The sequence below is a fragment of the Polistes dominula genome, unplaced genomic scaffold (assembly GCF_049000335.1).
Source record: "Polistes dominula isolate Pdom_NZ unplaced genomic scaffold, Pdom_raw_medaka contig_216, whole genome shotgun sequence".
Classification (NCBI taxonomy): domain Eukaryota; kingdom Metazoa; phylum Arthropoda; class Insecta; order Hymenoptera; family Vespidae; genus Polistes; species Polistes dominula.
In genome coordinates this window covers 282610-300881 of record NW_028301072.1, presented here as the reverse complement: position 1 = coordinate 300881, position 18272 = coordinate 282610, and the positions used below count along the sequence as shown (strand labels likewise).

The 18272-nt window shown below is 32.2% G+C and overlaps 4 protein-coding genes across 5 annotated transcripts; 1 reads left to right on the top strand and 3 right to left on the bottom strand.

Annotated features, from left to right (window-relative positions):
• Nucleotides 1–806: 806 nt before the first annotated feature.
• LOC107065868 (large ribosomal subunit protein uL18-like) lies at nucleotides 807–3775 on the top strand. The gene is made up of 6 exons (XM_089176324.1): nucleotides 807–1167; nucleotides 1585–1770; nucleotides 1852–1986; nucleotides 2191–2393; nucleotides 2654–2828; nucleotides 3071–3775. The coding sequence occupies exons 1-6, from the start codon at nucleotides 1165–1167 to the stop codon at nucleotides 3263–3265; spliced, it is 897 nt and encodes a 298-aa protein (XP_089032450.1). The 5' UTR covers nucleotides 807–1164; the 3' UTR covers nucleotides 3266–3775.
• A 302-nt stretch (nucleotides 3776–4077) lies between these two features.
• LOC149031322 (uncharacterized) lies at nucleotides 4078–7250 on the bottom strand. Its single transcript, XM_089176329.1, has 2 exons — nucleotides 6439–7250; nucleotides 4078–6314 (listed from the first exon to the last, which is right to left on the bottom strand). Exon 1 carries the CDS (start codon nucleotides 7248–7250, stop codon nucleotides 6456–6458), a length of 795 nt encoding a protein of 264 aa, XP_089032455.1. The 3' UTR covers nucleotides 4078–6314; nucleotides 6439–6455.
• Nucleotides 4437–8469, bottom strand: LOC149031321 (uncharacterized). Its single transcript, XM_089176338.1, has one exon. It carries the CDS (start codon nucleotides 7790–7792, stop codon nucleotides 7259–7261), a length of 534 nt encoding a protein of 177 aa, XP_089032464.1. The 5' UTR covers nucleotides 7793–8469; the 3' UTR covers nucleotides 4437–7258.
• A 3371-nt stretch (nucleotides 8470–11840) lies between these two features.
• On the bottom strand, nucleotides 11841–14226 carry LOC149031320 (putative E3 ubiquitin-protein ligase makorin-1). 2 transcript variants are annotated; one of them, XR_016177843.1, is made up of 3 exons: nucleotides 13448–14226; nucleotides 12848–13385; nucleotides 11841–12611 (listed from the first exon to the last, which is right to left on the bottom strand). XR_016177843.1 is itself a non-coding variant. In XM_089176294.1 (3 exons), exons 1-3 carry the CDS (start codon nucleotides 13775–13777, stop codon nucleotides 12810–12812), a joined length of 828 nt encoding a protein of 275 aa, XP_089032420.1. In that variant the 5' UTR covers nucleotides 13778–14226; the 3' UTR covers nucleotides 12766–12809. The 2 variants fall into 2 exon arrangements, 1 of the variants encoding a protein (XP_089032420.1); XM_089176294.1 differs by lacking the exon at nucleotides 11841–12611 and having other exon boundaries at nucleotides 12766–12984; nucleotides 13063–13385.
• Between the last annotated feature and the right edge of the window lie 4046 nt (nucleotides 14227–18272).

Sequence of the window (18272 nt, the reverse complement as noted above, 5' to 3'; positions counted from 1 at the left end):
TCCCCACTACTGATATTTTAGAGAAATTTCAAGCATGCGCAGATTCGACAAAGTGTTTAGGAAGAGAGAGAAAATAAATATTGTCGGCACCGTAATGTTGGGACATTCTTTCCCGTATCAACTGCCCATATAGGAGTATTACATATATGAGGATCCCTAACAAGAAATAGAGATCCTATAAGAGGGACGCGCCATACATATTGCTGGGGTTGCTATTGGCTGAAAATTTTGGGGGACCGCTTGAATTTATAATAATTTTTTCGTGTAACTTATTCTATTTTAATATAAATTTTTAATTATCATTAAATATAGTTCATTTTTTTTCTGTATTTGATGCAATTCATTATTTCATAATTATTTCAATGTTTGAATCATTCGCGCGCAAAATCGAGTTCCGGTCCCCCAGCAATGTACATGGCGCATCCCTCTTATAGGATCTCTATTTCTTGTTAGGGATCCTCATATATGTAATACTCCTATATGGGCAGTTGATACGGGAAAGAATGTCCCAACATTACGGTGCCGACAATATTTATTTTCTCTCTCTTCCTAAACACTTTGTCGAATCTGCGCATGCTTGAAATTTCTCTAAAATATCAGTAGTGGGGACATAAACTGGAGAATAATTTTGTGGTTAAAATTGTGTTTACAGTATTATTCATTATTATAATTCAGAAAAATAATCCTAAATTTTTAAAAATTTGTGATTTTAATTTATCAATATTTTATTTTCAACAACTAATTATTATTAATAATTATTATTATTTCCCATATGCGCACAAAGGGTGCGCAGAACTGAGTTGGAAGCTCGGTGGATAGAGAAGGTGACATTATCTGTCTCACTTTATCGGAACAGCTTCCGAAGTTGGCGGGCACGCCGGAGTGGTACACTATGAAAGCGACTCGTTACACACTCGTTACTACTTCGGTTACACTCGACTTCTTTCGACATCCCGAACACACGGACATGTGTAACTTTCATTGTGTGCAATCCTACAGTGGCACAGGGAGAGGGTAAGATTTACCCACGATCTGACAGCACTGAGTACAACCCCAGTGTCAATCAGACGAACTAAAGTCTCTTGGATCACTGTCCGTGGTTCCGACACTTGGATAGAACGTGGTCTCTTCGGGACGGCTATTTATTTGTAAAAGTAATAAAAAATGGTAAGTGGAAATAATCATTAATATTAGTAAAATCAAAAATTACAGTTTCTTAGTTTGTAAATAAATTATTTTTGAAATAAAAACTCAAAGGATGCTTCTTATAATGATTGATTATATGATTATCGAATAGGGTTAGTTTTACTGGCCATAAGAAACGTGTTAGATTTATATTCATATTGTTTTAAACATATGGAAATATTTTACTTATAATTGTTAAACAAAATATTATTTGAAAATATCAATCTCTATACGCAACATTTTATTTTGTAGATTAAAATTTTTAAATTTTAAATTGTATTTAATAAAACTTTATTGGGGTTATTAATTTATCTTACATAAACTTAACCATACTTGTTTATCGTTTAACACATGTGTGTTTCTGAAAAATTAATTTAATAATTACAATTTTTTTTATAGGGTTTTGTAAAAATAGTCAAAAACAAACAATACTTTAAGCGTTATCAAGTAAAATTCAAGAGGCGTCGTGAAGGCAAAACAGATTATTATGCGCGTAAGCGATTGACAATTCAAGACAAAAATAAATACAATACTCCAAAATACAGATTAATTGTTCGTTTATCGAATAAGGATATCACATGCCAAGTAAGCTTAATAAAATATAGTATATTTGGACAATGTTTAAAATTTACATGTAGTATTAACATAAAACTGCATCTCTTATAGATTGCATATTCAAGAATTGAAGGAGATAAGATTGTATGTGCTGCATACAGTCATGAACTTCCAAGATACGGAATTAAAGTTGGACTCACCAACTACGCATCAGCCTACTGCACAGGGCTATTAGTAGCAAGAAGGGTAAATAAATATTATTACTCAAATTCTTTTTTGTATATATTATACAAATTCATATGATGAACCACTCAGCTCGCTTTGATATAAAAATGAAGAAACATTTTGTTCCCTATTTATATTCTGATACATAAATTGATTATTTTATTATGTAATACAATTCAATATGTTGTCTTGTTGATTAAATATATTTATTTTCTTTATATACAGCTCCTTAAAAAGTTAGGCCTGGATGAATTATATACAGGCACTACAGAGGTAACAGGAGATGAATACAATGTCGAAGAATTAGATAAGGGACCTGGGGCATTTAGATGTTACCTAGATACAGGTTTGATGCGTACCACTACTGGTGCAAGAGTATTTGGAGCAATGAAGGGTGCCGTAGATGGAGGTCTTAATATTCCTCATAGGTAAATGATAGTAAATTAATTAAAATTTACATTAGTTAACCGTTATACATATAATTATATGTTTGTGATGATTTTTTGACACGTGCGCGTCATCTGAGTCAAAGTAAAGCTTATTTTTGATATTGTGTTTTACAATGGCAATTTATAAGTTTTACAACAACATAAAAGATTATAAAGTGTCTCTGACTATTTTCAATTATATCTTAGCTTTTTATGCATTAAAACTTATTGTTAATCGTTATTTTATTTTTATTGTACAGTACGAAAAGATTCCCCGGTTACGATAGTGAATCAAAAACTTTCAAAGCCGATGTACATAGAAGACATATAGTTGGTAATCATGTTGCTAATTATATGAAAATTTTGAAAGAAGATGATGAAACTTACAAAAAACAGTTTTCGCAATATATTAAAAATGGAATTAGTGCTGATGGTGTAAGTAAATAATAATTATTATTACTTTTTAGATACTTTTTCGTCCAACTATAATTACTACTAGATATTTTAAGCTATGTAGTGTCGCCGTTGGACAATAGAAAAAAAAAACATTGGTTAAAAATGTTTGAATGTATTTTTAAAAGCATTTAAAAACATAATCTATGTTAACAATTTTTATCTGTTACAAATTTAATAATACATCTTATTTTTGCACTAATAAACAATAATTTCTTAAACAGATTGAGGATATGTATAAAAAAGCACACGAAGAGATACGAGCTAATCCGGAACACGTTCCAATATTAAGGAAGAAAGAACCTGTAAAGAGGAGGTGGAACCGTGCAAAAGTAACGCTGTCCGAAAAAAAGAATCGGGTGGCACAGAAAAAAGAATCTTTCCTCAAAACATTGAGGAAGGAAGAAATGGAAGCCTAAAAAGGCTTATTATTATTGTTACACCTCCCCATACACGGTTAAGTTACTAGGCTAGTAACTTTTTATTTATATTTGTTGGGAAGGCGCCATGGGTGGAAAAACTAAACACAAGCGTTTGTACTTAATAAGTTTGCTTATGCAGCCATTCAGAGAACTACATAGAAAAAGGCAAAATATGTGTAAGGTGAAATGCAAGTTAACATTTAGCACGACCGAACAGGAACTGCGTTGAAGATATATATGCTTAATGCGGCGGCCGTAACAAGAAGGAGGGTGCCACCTTCGTATTCACACCGGCATAATCGATGAACTGGTCACGAACCCACCCGAAGAAACGCGCGGTCGTTTTGAAACGCTTCTGTTGTGACGTCCGATTCTCGTCGCGACGCAATAGAGTAGAATACATTTGTACAAAGTTTCAAACTTACTTGCAGTATTATTTTTAAAATTATATTTTTTTATAGACTAACGTATTCATGAATTAAAGAAAATAAAATTGAATATGTTGCATATGGTCATGAACTCGGATTTTTTCCTTCTGGCCCTGCGTGGAAATTTTCACTGTTTTTCCTATACGGAAACACGTAAAATGGCAAATTTAAATAATCCTATTACTTTCTCCTTGAAAACCACAGTTTCGATACAACATTGACAATGTAGACATTTTACACGTATCATCAAACACAAGAAATTGTTACGACCAAATTGGACATGCAGATTTGCTTCAAAACACTGAAAATCCCGATATTTCGGATCACGATTATATTCGTTATTGCTGGGATTTATCTCCATTTGTTGAAAATATTGTTCTATATATAGCGGGTTATGTTTCACACAGAGTCTCTAAAATAATATTCTGTCCTGTTTGCTAAAATCAATTAATTTCGGATGAATCAAGTGAATCTATGCCTCTTTTATCTCTTATCAAAAATAGAGGACCATTTAAAATACCATCGAAAGATGTTATTAGTATTTGTAAGACTTCAGAAAAAATAATTAGACAACGTTCTCATGAATTACTGAACAAAAATATAAAAACTATTGTTACAAATGAAATATGTCGAAAAATAGGACTAATGTTTGATAATAAAGAAATGAACGATTATGTTTTACTTCAAAATTTTTCTGATAATCATCGTTATCAGTTATGTAAATGGATTATTGAAGTATATTTAAACACAAGATTTTTTTATGAAGCCAAAAAATTATCAGTTAAAGATAATTATGTTCGGCAAAAATATAATAGTCTCATTTTATTTTATAACCAATAAGAAATTAACAAACTGCACGCTAATTTTTGTGTAAAATAAACTTGTATCAGTTAAACGATTAGTTACATTTTTTTATTTTATTATTATATTTCACTAATATTTTCACGTCCAAGTACTTAAGATATAATTTAAAATTTTTTACAAGCATTTCCAAGAAACAAAAATAGTTTGAGTGAGGTTTATTTTTTTTTTAATTTCAAAAATACTTCTTCTTTTTAATAAAATTATTCTTTTAAATTCTCCTAAACAGTAAAAAAATAATTGTTCAGTATTATCTTGTATTTGAAAATAAATTTGCATTGAATTAAAAAAAAATTTTATAATAACATTCCTGTTTTGAATAACCCGCTGCTTTCCCCTTTGCGCACAAAAGAATGCGCAGAACCGAGCTGGAACCTCAGAGGACAGAGAAAGTGTTATTCTTCTGTCTTTCTTAGTCGGAACAGCTTCCACTTATAGAAACTGTCCATATAGAAGTATTACATATATGGGGATCCTGTAGGAGGGACGCGCCATACATATTGCTGGGGTTGCTATTGGCTGAAAATTTTGGGGGACCGCTTGAATTTATAATAATTTTTTCGTGTAACTTATTCTATTTTAATATAAATTTTTAATTATCATTAAATATAGTTCATTTTTTTTCTGTATTTGATGCAATTCATTATTTCATAATTATTTCAATGTTTGAATCATTCGCGCGCAAAATCGAGTTCCGGTCCCCCAGCAATGTACATGGCGCATCCCTCTTATAGGATCTCTATTTCTTGTTAGGGATCCTCATATATGTAATACTCCTATATGGGCAGTTGATACGGGAAAGAATGTCCCAACATTACGGTGCCGACAATATTTATTTTCTCTCTCTTCCTAAACACTTTGTCGAATCTGCGCATGCTTGAAATTTCTCTAAAATATCAGTAGTGGGGACATAAACTGGAGAATAATTTTGTGATTAAAATTGTGTTTACAGTATTATTCATTATTATAATTCAGAAAAATAATCCTAAATTATTAAAAATTTGTGATTTTAATTTATCAATATTTTATTTTCAACAACTAATTATTATTAATAATTATTATTATTTCCCATATGCGCACAAAGGGTGCGCAGAACTGAGTTGGAAGCTCGGTGGATAGAGAAGGTGACATTATCTGTCTCACTTTATCGGAACAGCTTCCGAAGTTGGCGGGCACGCCGGAGTGGTACACTATGAAAGCGACTCGTTACACACTCGTTACTACTTCGGTTACACTCGACTTCTTTCGACATCCCGAACACACGGACATGTGTAACTTTCATTGTGTGCAATCCTACAGTGGCACAGGGAGAGGGTAAGATTTACCCACGATCTGACAGCACTGGCCCGAAGAATCAGTCAGTCTACGACGTTCTTCGAGATTACATACGCAACCATCTTATTTGTACTAAACTGCAATAAACTATATTTGACCGAGCAATCTTTACGGCTTCTACTCTCTCCTCGCGTACCGGAGACTCTCTATAAGGAGACTGAATCTCGTAGTCTCTAAATATATATATTATAAAATATATATTATAAAAAAAACCAAATAAAATAATACTCAAAAAATTAATTAAAAATAGATTAATGACATTACAAGTTATTATAAAGTATAAAAAAATAGATTGATGACATTACAGATTATTATTATAGTGTATAAAAGACAATATTATTTTATTTATTATCATCAATCAATGTTATCATTTTCTTCGTCACTGTTACTCCATTCGATATCGTGGTCTTCTTCGTCAGTTTCTATAAAAATGTGAAAAAGTTAATGGGATTGAAAGTATTAAAAAATAATGTATAATGGTTTGACCATATCCGTTGACTATATCTATAATTATTCTGCTACTCGTTAAACTCTTCAGAGTCATACCCAGCATGATATGAGACTTAGACTTGTGACGATGACTTAGACTTCTTGACTTGACCATTATGGATTCCATAAATAATATCTTGACAGTGAGACCGTACTTGACGAACATATTTTAAGTTACTTTTTCGTTTCTGTCTAGAACCACCTATGAGAGTAGAATAAAAATCAAATAATTCTTGCGGTATAGAAGCTTCACCTGCAATTAAATGCTGTGCTGAAAGATTTTTAGATGGTAATTTTTTCTTGTCCATTGTCAAAATAGTTTTTCGTAAGATTAATGCCGCTTTTTGTAAAATATTTTCAGATTTTAAGTTGTCCAATACTGTTTCGTCAATCCTCTTCATATAATTGGGTGCTATTATTTTTGTATTCCGGATTGTAAAGAATTTAACATCTTTGGAAAACTTCTTATCAATTTTTTTTTCTAGGTGGTGTACAGTAAAAGTAGCATCCATTTCAATGGAATTCTCTGCATAAATTCTCTCCAATGAATCAATATATAATTCATGTAAATAAATCAATAAATGACAGTGGCCGTTGTTGATAATATCTTCTTCTATGATGCTACTAATTTCATTGAAGGCTTCTTGGTGGTACTCTCGATGATGATGCCAATCACTTTTAACAGATATTTTCGCCGATGAAGATATTTTATTATTAAACTGAACCCTACATTCAGTGTGATAGTATATTTTTGGACTTGCAATACTTTCCAATCTACTTAACAACTCATTATACTCTTCTTGATTTTCGATGCTAGACATTATACGAGACTGAAATTGGTTTTTATCACCTTCATGGAGTGGAAGCATTTTTGATCTCACTTGTCTCTTTTTTTATTGCAAAATAAACAAACATTGTTACTCATGTCAACACTGGTATCACTTTGAATCCAACTATTTACTTCTGTGGTTGCATTAGCATTTTCACTCACTTCTTCAAGTCCACGAATGTCCACAGCTGCCTGGGAAGGTTGAGGTTCTGTTGATTGAGAAGCTGAAGGTAGGTGTGATACAGTTAACTCAGACAAATGCGATGAACCTGGTATTGAATCGTCTGTTGATGTATTTACGTCTTTAGATGTTTCTTTTTCTTGCTCTGTTTCAACAGTCTTTTTAGAATTTTTAGGTTCTGGGGTAAAATATTTTTTCATTAGTCCTGTGAATGATTTGTAACATTCCCTGTGATAACCACTCTCCGTATATTCACGTGGAAGAATGATGTCATTATATTTAAGGTTATGTTTTTTTCGCAATTTTAAAATTAATTCACATTTTTTCAATGTCTCGTCAGAAAATAATATTATTTTGCCACTACTTTTGTTACAAATAACACAAATTAATGTATCACCCATGACTTGTTTTTTAATACAAAATCACTTTCATTTAAAAAATCACATAAACATATTGGAAACATATAATGTACGTATCATATACTAACAATATTATAAATATACTTTATAGACTGTATATATTCGAAATATTTTATGATGTTAATAAATAATGAATATTAAATTAATAATACTTGAAGATAGTATATAAGATTATTTTAGCTGATGTAAACATGTACTAACATAAGTACTAAACAATACATGCGCAGTAAAAAAAACAAATCCTACAGCTAACAAACATGCTTGTCTGGCAAGGAGTTGCAACTATCAAAAATGTCTGATTAATAAGGAAACATCATCTAATTATTACCCAAGTATTATGTATAAAAATCAGCTTTTATACTATAACGTAAGTAGAAATATAATTTCATGAACATTAAGGGTGTCTGGCAAAGGGTTACCTGTAATGTTTATATACTAATATATAAGAACAATTGTGGGAATTAAATTTATTTCATCATAAATGATTGAAGGTAACTGTTTAATTCAAATATTTGAAATACAAATAGATATTGTTTATATAATTTAGTTTATTTATACTCAAACTGTTCTTTATGTTTAGATCAAATATAAATACAAGAAATAGGATATTTTTGTTCAAATATATTATATTCAGATTACAGGATTTAAAGGTAAAATATAATTATCACATCAATATAAATGCATTAATATCGTAAAAAGTGCAAATAATTCATATTACTTTTAATTTCATACTTTTTATTTATTTTTGCAAATTTTTCATTATAGACGTTAATGTATTTTTATATTCTTTATTAATAAAAGGCTGCTAATAAATTTAAATAACAAGAGAATTCGTATCTTATTACAGATTGAACATTGTTAATTTCTTTTAGTTACAAAAGTAAAAATGCATTATACATACATATCTATATATGTTTCTTATTTATTTCTATCCTTATCAGTAGAATATATTTTGACATTAGCAACTACAAATATACAATTTCAAAATTACAAAAAGAAAACAAAACAAAAAAGAAAAATAACGTTGACAATTAACGATAAATCATATAATATAACCAACAAAAATTATGCCTTTTATTTTAATTAAATAAATATATTATTTAATTTAATTTATAATTTATTAAATATGAGAATTCGCAGTCATAAAATTTATATTTTATATACGTAATAAAAAAATGTGTAATTTATTTTATTATATTTTTTAGCTTTTTTTAAGAGTCGAAATAATATAAAATTAAAAAGAAATTCATAATTAATAAAATATATGTGATTGGAAAAATAATCTAGATAAAGCTTTAGTTTTTACACATGAAATCGAATAAAATGAAAACTAACTAATCAGCTTGCAGAATTTGGGCGTTATTTTTATATTGACAGAACTGTTAGAAACATTTAGATCTTTTAAAACAAAATAACGATTAAGTCCTGCTTGAACGAGTCGTAAATGCAGTTTTTTCATCTTTTCGTTCCTTCGTAGATATTTATGAAAATACTTTTGTATTTCATAGAGTAATTTTGTTTCAAGCTGGACTTTGAATATGAAATGTAGCGAAGAGCTGATATTCCCAAGTGTCGAGGTAAGCGCCAAATCATTTTCGCCGTCTTATTGTTACGATATGATCGTTGTCCTACCCTTTTCTCCTCCTTTCTTCTATTTTGTCAACAACAGTGATCAAAGAACGATTTTTAGCTGATAGTTCCTTTTTGAACGAGTGACTGAAAATAATTTCAGGCTTATAATCGGGTTTTTCTTCCAAAATTCGCTCTGCCGCCGGCGAGATTAATGCTGGAGTAAAAAATGTCACGTGTACGTGACTGCGGCTGGTAAAGTGTTAACATTATATACTGTTCTTGAAGCTGTCCACATATGAAAATGGAAATGAAAGATATAAATACGCAGTTATATATGCATATGCATGTATTAGGGGGACCGAAAAGTAATCAAAATTTTTCTTTGATTACGAAATAAATATTATATTTAAAGATAATTTCCATTTTTTTCTAACACCATACGCCACAAAACAGGCAGGTGTTCCATTGTATTTTTAAAAGCGGTTACTTTATTGAAAACCTTTTCCAAGCAGGTTTTCACTTCTCCAACATTGTTAAAGTTTTGACCTCTAAAACTAGTTTCTAATATTTTGAAAAGGAAATCGGACGGCAAGAGATCTAATGAATAGGGTGGATGAGGTAAAAGTTCCAATCCAAGCTCCGTAATTTTTTTCTGTACTATTTCTGCAGCGTTGCGCCCCGCGTTATCTTGTTGAAAGATCCTGTTTTCTCCATTGACCAAAACAGATCCTTTTTTTATTAGCTCTTGTTTCATTCGTTCGAGTTGTTCGCAATACGTTGTAGCTGTAACAGTCTGACCAGGCTCAAGCAATTCATAGTGTATGATTCCAAAAGTATCCCACCACACACAAACAAGTATCTTCTGTATTGTTAGTGATGGTTTAGGTTTTGGAACAGATGCTTCTCCGGAAGAAAGCAATTGTTTTCCTTGTACAGAATTTTCGCATACCACCCACTTCTCATCTCCAATTACCAATCGTTGCAAAAACGGATCGGCTTCATACCAAGACAAAAGATACGCGCAGATGGTACGCCGTTGATCGAGCACCGTCTCCAACAATTCTTCAGGAACCCATATTCCTTTCTTCCACACTCTTCCTATGCTATGAAGATTACGTTGAATTGTTCTCACTGAACAGTCCATCATCAATGATAATTCCTCAACTGTTTGACGAGGATTTGAATCCGTCAACTTCTTCAATAACTCCAACTTATCATATTCTTTTATTTGTGGGGCATCTTCAAGATTCCTATCTCCATTTCTAAACTTGTGAAACCATGCATAACACTTCTTTATTGTCAAAACATCACCGTAAGTATCGTTAATTTTGTTCACTGCTTCGAAACAGTCTATTCCTTCATCGAACAAATATAGCATATATTGACGTAATGTGCTTCTTCTATTGTTGGCCTTGACATATTTCCTCCTTGGTAGAACAAGAATTTGTTAACAGAAAAATAAAATTTACAACCAAGATTGAACGTAATAACTAAATTTCCGTGTTTGCAGGACCGTGTTTCGACACAAACCAAATGTAAATGAATTCATCGAAGAAGTTTGATTACAGTTGATCCTTCTAATACATGTAAATACAAAGATAGGATTGAGTAAACATACTCCTGTAAATTTAATTTTTGTTTGATAAAGTTTATTAACTAAATAATCTAGTTTAGCTTTAAATTAACGTTATTTCAAATATTAACATTGTTACATCTATGAAATATTGTAAATAAAACTAGTACGGATCATATTTGAAAAATAAACAGTAATTTATAATACATGTTTGAATTGTTTTTTTACAGTTTTATTAACCCCTTAAAACCAAAAAACAAAAACTTTAACCCCCATCCAAAAAAAATCAAATTTTTTTTTTACGTAAAAAAATTCAATTTTGAACATTGTTATCGCAAATAAATTAGCAAAATTTAAAACTAATGAAAATTTTTATAGCAGCATAGAATACTATGCCGCTCAAGTTTACTCGAGCGAGGTTAACTGAAAGGGTTAAACTAACATTGTAGTTTTTTCGAAACCACTCGTTTTTTCACTTATAGTATTTGTACGATCTGAAATGATCGTACGGTAACTAGCTGTATTCAAATCGCGCGCGTCTGATTCTATCGATTAGGATTCTAGATCGATATTCGTTACGAATATTGAAGAACTCCAAGCGACTATCGAAACGCTAATGATAGCAACCACCACCTCTCGCAACCCCACTATACGCTCCCTTTTTGGCCAACTCAAAGGAATACTCACAGTGATCCCTGTAAGTGAAAAAACGAGTGGTTTCGAAAAAACTACAATGTTAGTTTAACCCTTTCAGTTAACCTCGCTCGAGTAAACTTGAGCGGCATAGTATTCTATGCTGCTATAAAAATTTTCATTAGTTTTAAATTTTGCTAATTTATTTGCGATAACAATGTTCACTGGACTAAAGTCGGGGTGAGTCTGGAAGGCTCTGGATCGATACTTATGTTTTGTTTATTGCCTCAGATCGGACGGAATTTCTTGGGAAATTCGAAAACCGCGTGTGTATAGAAATAAAGAAGCGGAATTGAAGTTGTCATGTGTAGTCGCCAGTCGCTAGTCATAATAAAAAGTTCAGTTGAGTATATTGGTTGTTATTATATGATTGTTAAGTCTTTATTTTATAATTGATACAATTTAGAAAGTGATTCATTTAATCAAATATCCCAATCCTAAGATCGTACCGATGCGATTTGATATATATGGTAACAATATTATAATATATAAATCCTACACACAAATATATCTTACTCCTGATATTGTGCATTCGTCTCTTAATCGCGAAGCTTAGTTTACTGTTTTTTTTATATTTCTACAGTAAGTTATATTATTTTTATTGGAAATATAATCGCAAGTACTGTATATTTTTTTTAGGGAACGTGTCATATTTTTTCTATTTGAAATTATTTTTATTTCAATGAATATTAATATAAATTCTATAATTATGCAAATATTACAATTAATACATGTTTTTGGATAATTATTATAAAAACATTGTGAAAGAGAGAGAGAGAGAGAGAGAGATGACCTGCCACGATTCTCTTACCTAAATTTTTTACAGTAATTTATAAAGACTTGCGGGAAATAGTATATAAATAACAATAGAAACCGTCTCAGTAGTAAATATGAATGTCAATCAGCAGAAATATCACTTGCCAGATACATACGGTATATTTTAATATTATACAAATAAAAACCCTAAAAATAAAAAAAAATTTAATTTACAAATATTAAATTTCTTCTTACTCTTATATAAATTTGAGAAAATGTTTTGTTTATCAAAAAAAGTTATAATGTAAGTAGCAAATAATAACTACGTTTTACTCATGACGAGTATACTAGTCATGACACAATATCTTGCTACTTCTTCATGACGAGTATACTCGTTAAACTCAGTTAATTAGTTAATATATTAAATAATAAACTATACTTACCATTATTTAACAGGTTTGATGAATGCAGGACTTCGTTATCTGAATTACGAGGTGAACTAAAGTCTATTTTAGTACCATCTGGTAAAGCGTGTAGCATCAAACATTTATTACCACGTGGACATATCCCAAGACCTTTTCTGAAGTATTTGCAATCCTTTATTATATATTTGTAAAGAAAAGAATAGTATAAAATGTATTTTTTTTATTTCTCTTACGTTAATGCATTTTTATAATCCTTTATCAATTTTTCTTTTTCTTCTTTTGCATCAACCCAATACATACTAGGATATATAAAATCAGAAATGACACGGCACTCTGGACAAGCTTTTCTTATTTTCCTTTTAAAGTCTTTAGTTCTTCTCCATTTTTTAATGCAGGTTAAACAGTAACAATGATTACAGTTTGGCAAAATACCAAACCTTTGATGGCTTGATGATTTTTCCATTATTATTTCAAAACAGATGCCGCAAGACATCTCTTTGCTACGTTGAATATCAAATGATAATTCCATGTCAACTTCATGTTGTTTAATACACGCCTATAGAAAAATTAATATTCCATGTTAATATATTTGGTTACAATTTCTAAATAAATACTTACATTTGTATGCCTTTTCCGAAATACTTCATTACATGGATGAAGAGCTGCAAGATTATACAATTCACTATCTCCATGCAAATATGGGCAGTTGGTTTCATAAGTCTCTGTATTTTCGGCATATGGACAAAGAGATTGCAACGTATGGTCAAAAGCTTGACCTGATGGACTTTCAACTTGAGCATATAGAAGAGGTTGGAATGTAACAGTTGATGTTCCTGAAGCATTAAACATTTCATTGTTGGACGTAGAAGAACCAGCAACTGATGAGATAGTCGATGGTATAAATTCAGGAGCTTTAACCCATTCTTCAGGCACATGAATACTTCTCATGCTGCAAACATAAATAATTATGATATCAATATTTTCTAATGGAAAGAAACTATTTCAACAAAATGTGTTTGCTCGATATACTTGAAAATCTTTGCCATATTAACACTTTGTCGTCCGTACGTGTCGTAAAAAATTTTCCACTTCGTGCTTGTTGCGTATTGCGCAACGTGTGGTATGGATTGTGTGGGGTATTGTCTGGCACGTTCTCGGGCGATCAAACTTCTGAACAGAACCAGCGATCCCAGAGACTTTAGTTCGTCTGATCGACACAGGGGCGTGAAATTATCGTACGCCCCGGGAAAATTTGAAATCCGACAATTTCTCGGACGAGATTTTCAAAATGTGGAAAAAGTGTGCAAGTTCCAACTTTTTTTTTTTTAGTCATCAAGTTCAAAACTCTATCATAAAAACGATAAAAACGGTCGTCCACTAAGAGATCGTGATGGTGGTGGTGGTGGTACGGGTGGTGGTGGTGGTGGGGGTGCACCTTTCTAAAATTTATTGACTAAAAAAAAAAAAAGGTCATCAAGTTTTCGAAATTCCAAATGGATCGTACACCACGAATTTTGGATCGTACAGGGCCTCAAATTATTGTACGCGTACGATAGTTATCGTACGAATGGGATCGCTGAACAGAACACAGAGAAGCGGAACATACCGGCGCCGGTCCTTTTGAACGCATGCGATAGCACAAGTGGAAACAACGCTCCTTCTTTAAGACAAGGCTCTCACGCGCAGCTTAGTTCAGTGCTGTCAGATCGTGGGTAAATCTTACCCTCTCCCAGTGCCACTGGGATTGCACACAATGAAAGTTTTCCATGTCCGTGTGTTTGGGATGTCGAGGAAAGCCGAGTGTAACCGAAGTTGGCGGTTGGCCACGAAGTGGCACATTATGAAAGCGACTCGTGTCCATGTGTTCGGACGACACGAGTCGCTTTCATAGTGTGCCACTCCGGCGTGCCCACCAACTTCGGTTACACTCGGCTTTCCTCGACATCCCAAACACACGGACATGGAAAACTTTCATTGTGTGCAATCCCAGTGCCACTGGGAGAGGGTAAGATTTACCCACGATCTGACAGCACTGGCTTAGTTTCCCTCTCCGGCCCTATGTTCGTCGGCGGACCATGGAGAGTGACCCGATGGTCATTGGCCAATCAATTTGGGGAAGGGATTACACAACCGACCTTTTCCCTATAAAAGGCCTCGGAAAATCTGCAGCGCATTCATTCAACCACGCTTCTCGATTCACATATACTCAACGCATCAAGACCAAGGAAAACTCATCGGCACCCGACAAAAAGCCTAGCCACATCTCATCGATTCACAAGCAACGCAATCATCAGGCAGCTCAGCATCGGGGCGATGGTCCACAAGCAACCACGCAACAGCGTGCTATACAATTAAGGGGACGTTCTACTCAGCAATTTTTAAAAAATTTAATTTTTTTTTTACATTTTTCGAATGTATATATATGTAGAAATATTGTGTTAAAATTTCAAAAAGATCCGATGTCTCTAACTACAATTTTTTGCTGCCTGAACGTTACTATCTCGGACCGCTCTCCTGAGCGTTCGGCGCGCACGGTTCTTATATTGGCTACGGAGACTCCAAGACTTTTAAAATGCTGCTTTATTATCATTCATACGGTAAAGATTTCATTGTTAAAAAGTTGAAGTGTATTTTGCATGTGGAAAAAAGTATTTTTAAGCGTGCTAATAAGGCAAGAAATGCTCTCATACAAAAGAAGAAAATTTAAAAGAAAAACGCCTAACCGCCAAAAAAAAAATAAGAACCGTAGAAAAAACAGTAGTGAAGAGAAAAACGACTGTTGTAAAAAAAGTTCCTGAAGTAAAAACTAAAAATTTACAATCAAATTGATGAAAGAACTCTCAGCGAACTACGGTTTAGCAGTCAGAAGAAATTTGAATTCTTCATAGGATATGCGTAATGAGATTTGGGCAGGATGCTACCACAAAATTTCGACTGATGCCAAGCCGAAGCATTCTAAGTGTTCCATCGACTGGTGAAAGTACCTCAAATCTAAGGCACATGGCACCTAAACACATGTTTAACGGCAAAAAAGTTGTTGAAATTGCGTGCAAAGTTTCGGCATGTATCTTCAACGAAGGATTCCGAACAGTGATGTAGATGAAGGAAACGATGGGCATGAAAATTAGGCCAGGAGCGATCGACTTTGCTAAAAGACGCGACGACCGACGTATCGAATCTGCGAACCGTCGAAGCTCTGAGTGCTCAAAAGAGTCCAGATCAAAGTGGAAGAAGGCAAGACTAGAAGAAATTGAAGAATACGAACAAGAAGAAGGTCTATTGTACGGTCCAGGCATCGCAGATTAAGTTTAGGTAAGAATTTTTCACGATTATGAGTAAAAAAAACTTTAAACGCGTTTTTCTCAAAACTACGTTTTGAAATACTAGCTCCATCGTATCTCACGAACCAGTAAAGCGATTCTTATAAAATTTAATCCACATATTCTACAAATGAGCTGTAAAAAAGTGACGGTAAATCTTTTCTTAATTTTAATTTTTACTATTTATTTTTAGTCAAAAACAACGACAAAAAGGTCATTTTAACGTTTTTTTGTAATTCGTCCACCATTTTTTTATTTATTGATAAAATTTCATATATTACCGTCACTTTGTAGCTGAAGTCATACAGAATATAAAACCATTTTACTTTTATGTTTCAGGTAAGCCATACTCAAGTTCTGATGGAGCTACAAAGCACTAAAGTTTTAAAGTGTTTTTTTAAACTACTGTTTTTGCAATAAAAAATTAATTAAAATGAAAAAACAAAAATTCATTTATATAGTTTAAGACTCAATTTAAAAAACCCAAAAACTTTTATATCGGTATCTTTTATAGTTTTCTTAGAAAAAATTGGCGAAAACCCATACGAAGTCGGGTTTTTTCCGTTGACGGAAAAAATGATCGGCCGATAATCAACTGCCAGCGTTCGGCCAAGCATTGGCTAGTAGTAATGGCCCAATCCTGGTTGATCACTGGCGCTTATAATCAATAAAATATTTTTTTAGAAAAGGTTTCTTTTTTTTAATTTACATTTATTTCAATTATTATTTGGTATTTTTCGAATGTATTAACTCGTTCGTCGCTATATCTCCGTTATACGGAGATTCTCTTTTTGTCGAAGTTTTAATATTTTCAGTAAATAAACGATGTTTTGTAGACGAAGAAACTAGTATTCAGTTCTTTTCTTCATATTTTATTATCTGGAAAAGAAAACTTTATTCTGAGACTAAAAGAAAAGGTTACCCATACGAAGTCGCCGTCGACGAAAAAATGATCGGCCGATATTCAACTGACAGCGTTCGGCCAAGCATTGGCTATTAGTAATGGCCCAATCCTGGTTGATTACTGGCGCTTATAATCAATAAAATATTTTTTTAGAAATAGTTTCTTTCTTTTAATTTCTATTTTTTTAAATTATTATTTTGTATTTTTCGAATGTATTAACTCGTTCGTCGCTATATCTCTGTTATACGGAGACGCTCTTTTTGTCGAAGTTATAATATTTTCGGTAAATAAACGAAGTTTTTATCTTTTATTAGTTTCGGTAAATAAACGATATTTCTATCTTTTATTATTTTCGGTAAATAAACGATGTTTTGTAGACGAAGGAACTAGTATTCAGTTCTTTTCTTTATATTTTATTATCTGGAAAAGAAAACTCTATTCTGAGACTAAAAGAAAAGATTACCCATACGAAGTCGCCGTCGACGGAAAAAATGATCGGCCGATATTCAACTAACAGCGTTCGGCCAAGCATTGGCTATTAGTAATGGCCCAATCCTGGTTGATTACAGGCGCTTTTAATCAATAAAATATTTTTTTAGAAAAGGTTTCTTTTCTTTAATTTACATTTTTTAAAATTATTATTTTGTATTTTTCGAATATATTAACTCGTTCGTCGCTATGTCTCCGTTATACGGAGACGCTCTTTTTGTCGAAGTTATAATATTTTCGGTAAATAAACGATGTTTTTATCTTTTATTATTTTCGGTAAATAAACGGTATTTTTAATTTTTATTATTTTCGGTAAATGAACGATATTTTTATCTTTGATTATTTCCGATAAATAAACGATATTTTGTAGACGAAGAAACTAGTATTCATTTCTTTTCTTTATATTTTATTATCTGGAAAAGAAAACTCTATTCTGAGACTAAAAGAAAAGATTACCAATACGAAGTCGCCGTCGACGGAAAAAATGATCGGCCGATATTCAACTAACAGCGTTCGGCCAGGCATTGGCTATTAGTAATGGCCCAATCCTGGTTGATTACTGGCGCTTATAATCAATAAAATATTTTTTTAGAAATAGTTTCTTTCTTTTAATTTCTATTTTTTTAAATTATTATTTTGTATTTTTCGAATGTATTTACTCGTTCGTCGCTATGTCTCCGTTATACGGAGACGCTCTTTTTGTCGAAGTTATAATATTTTCGGTAAATAA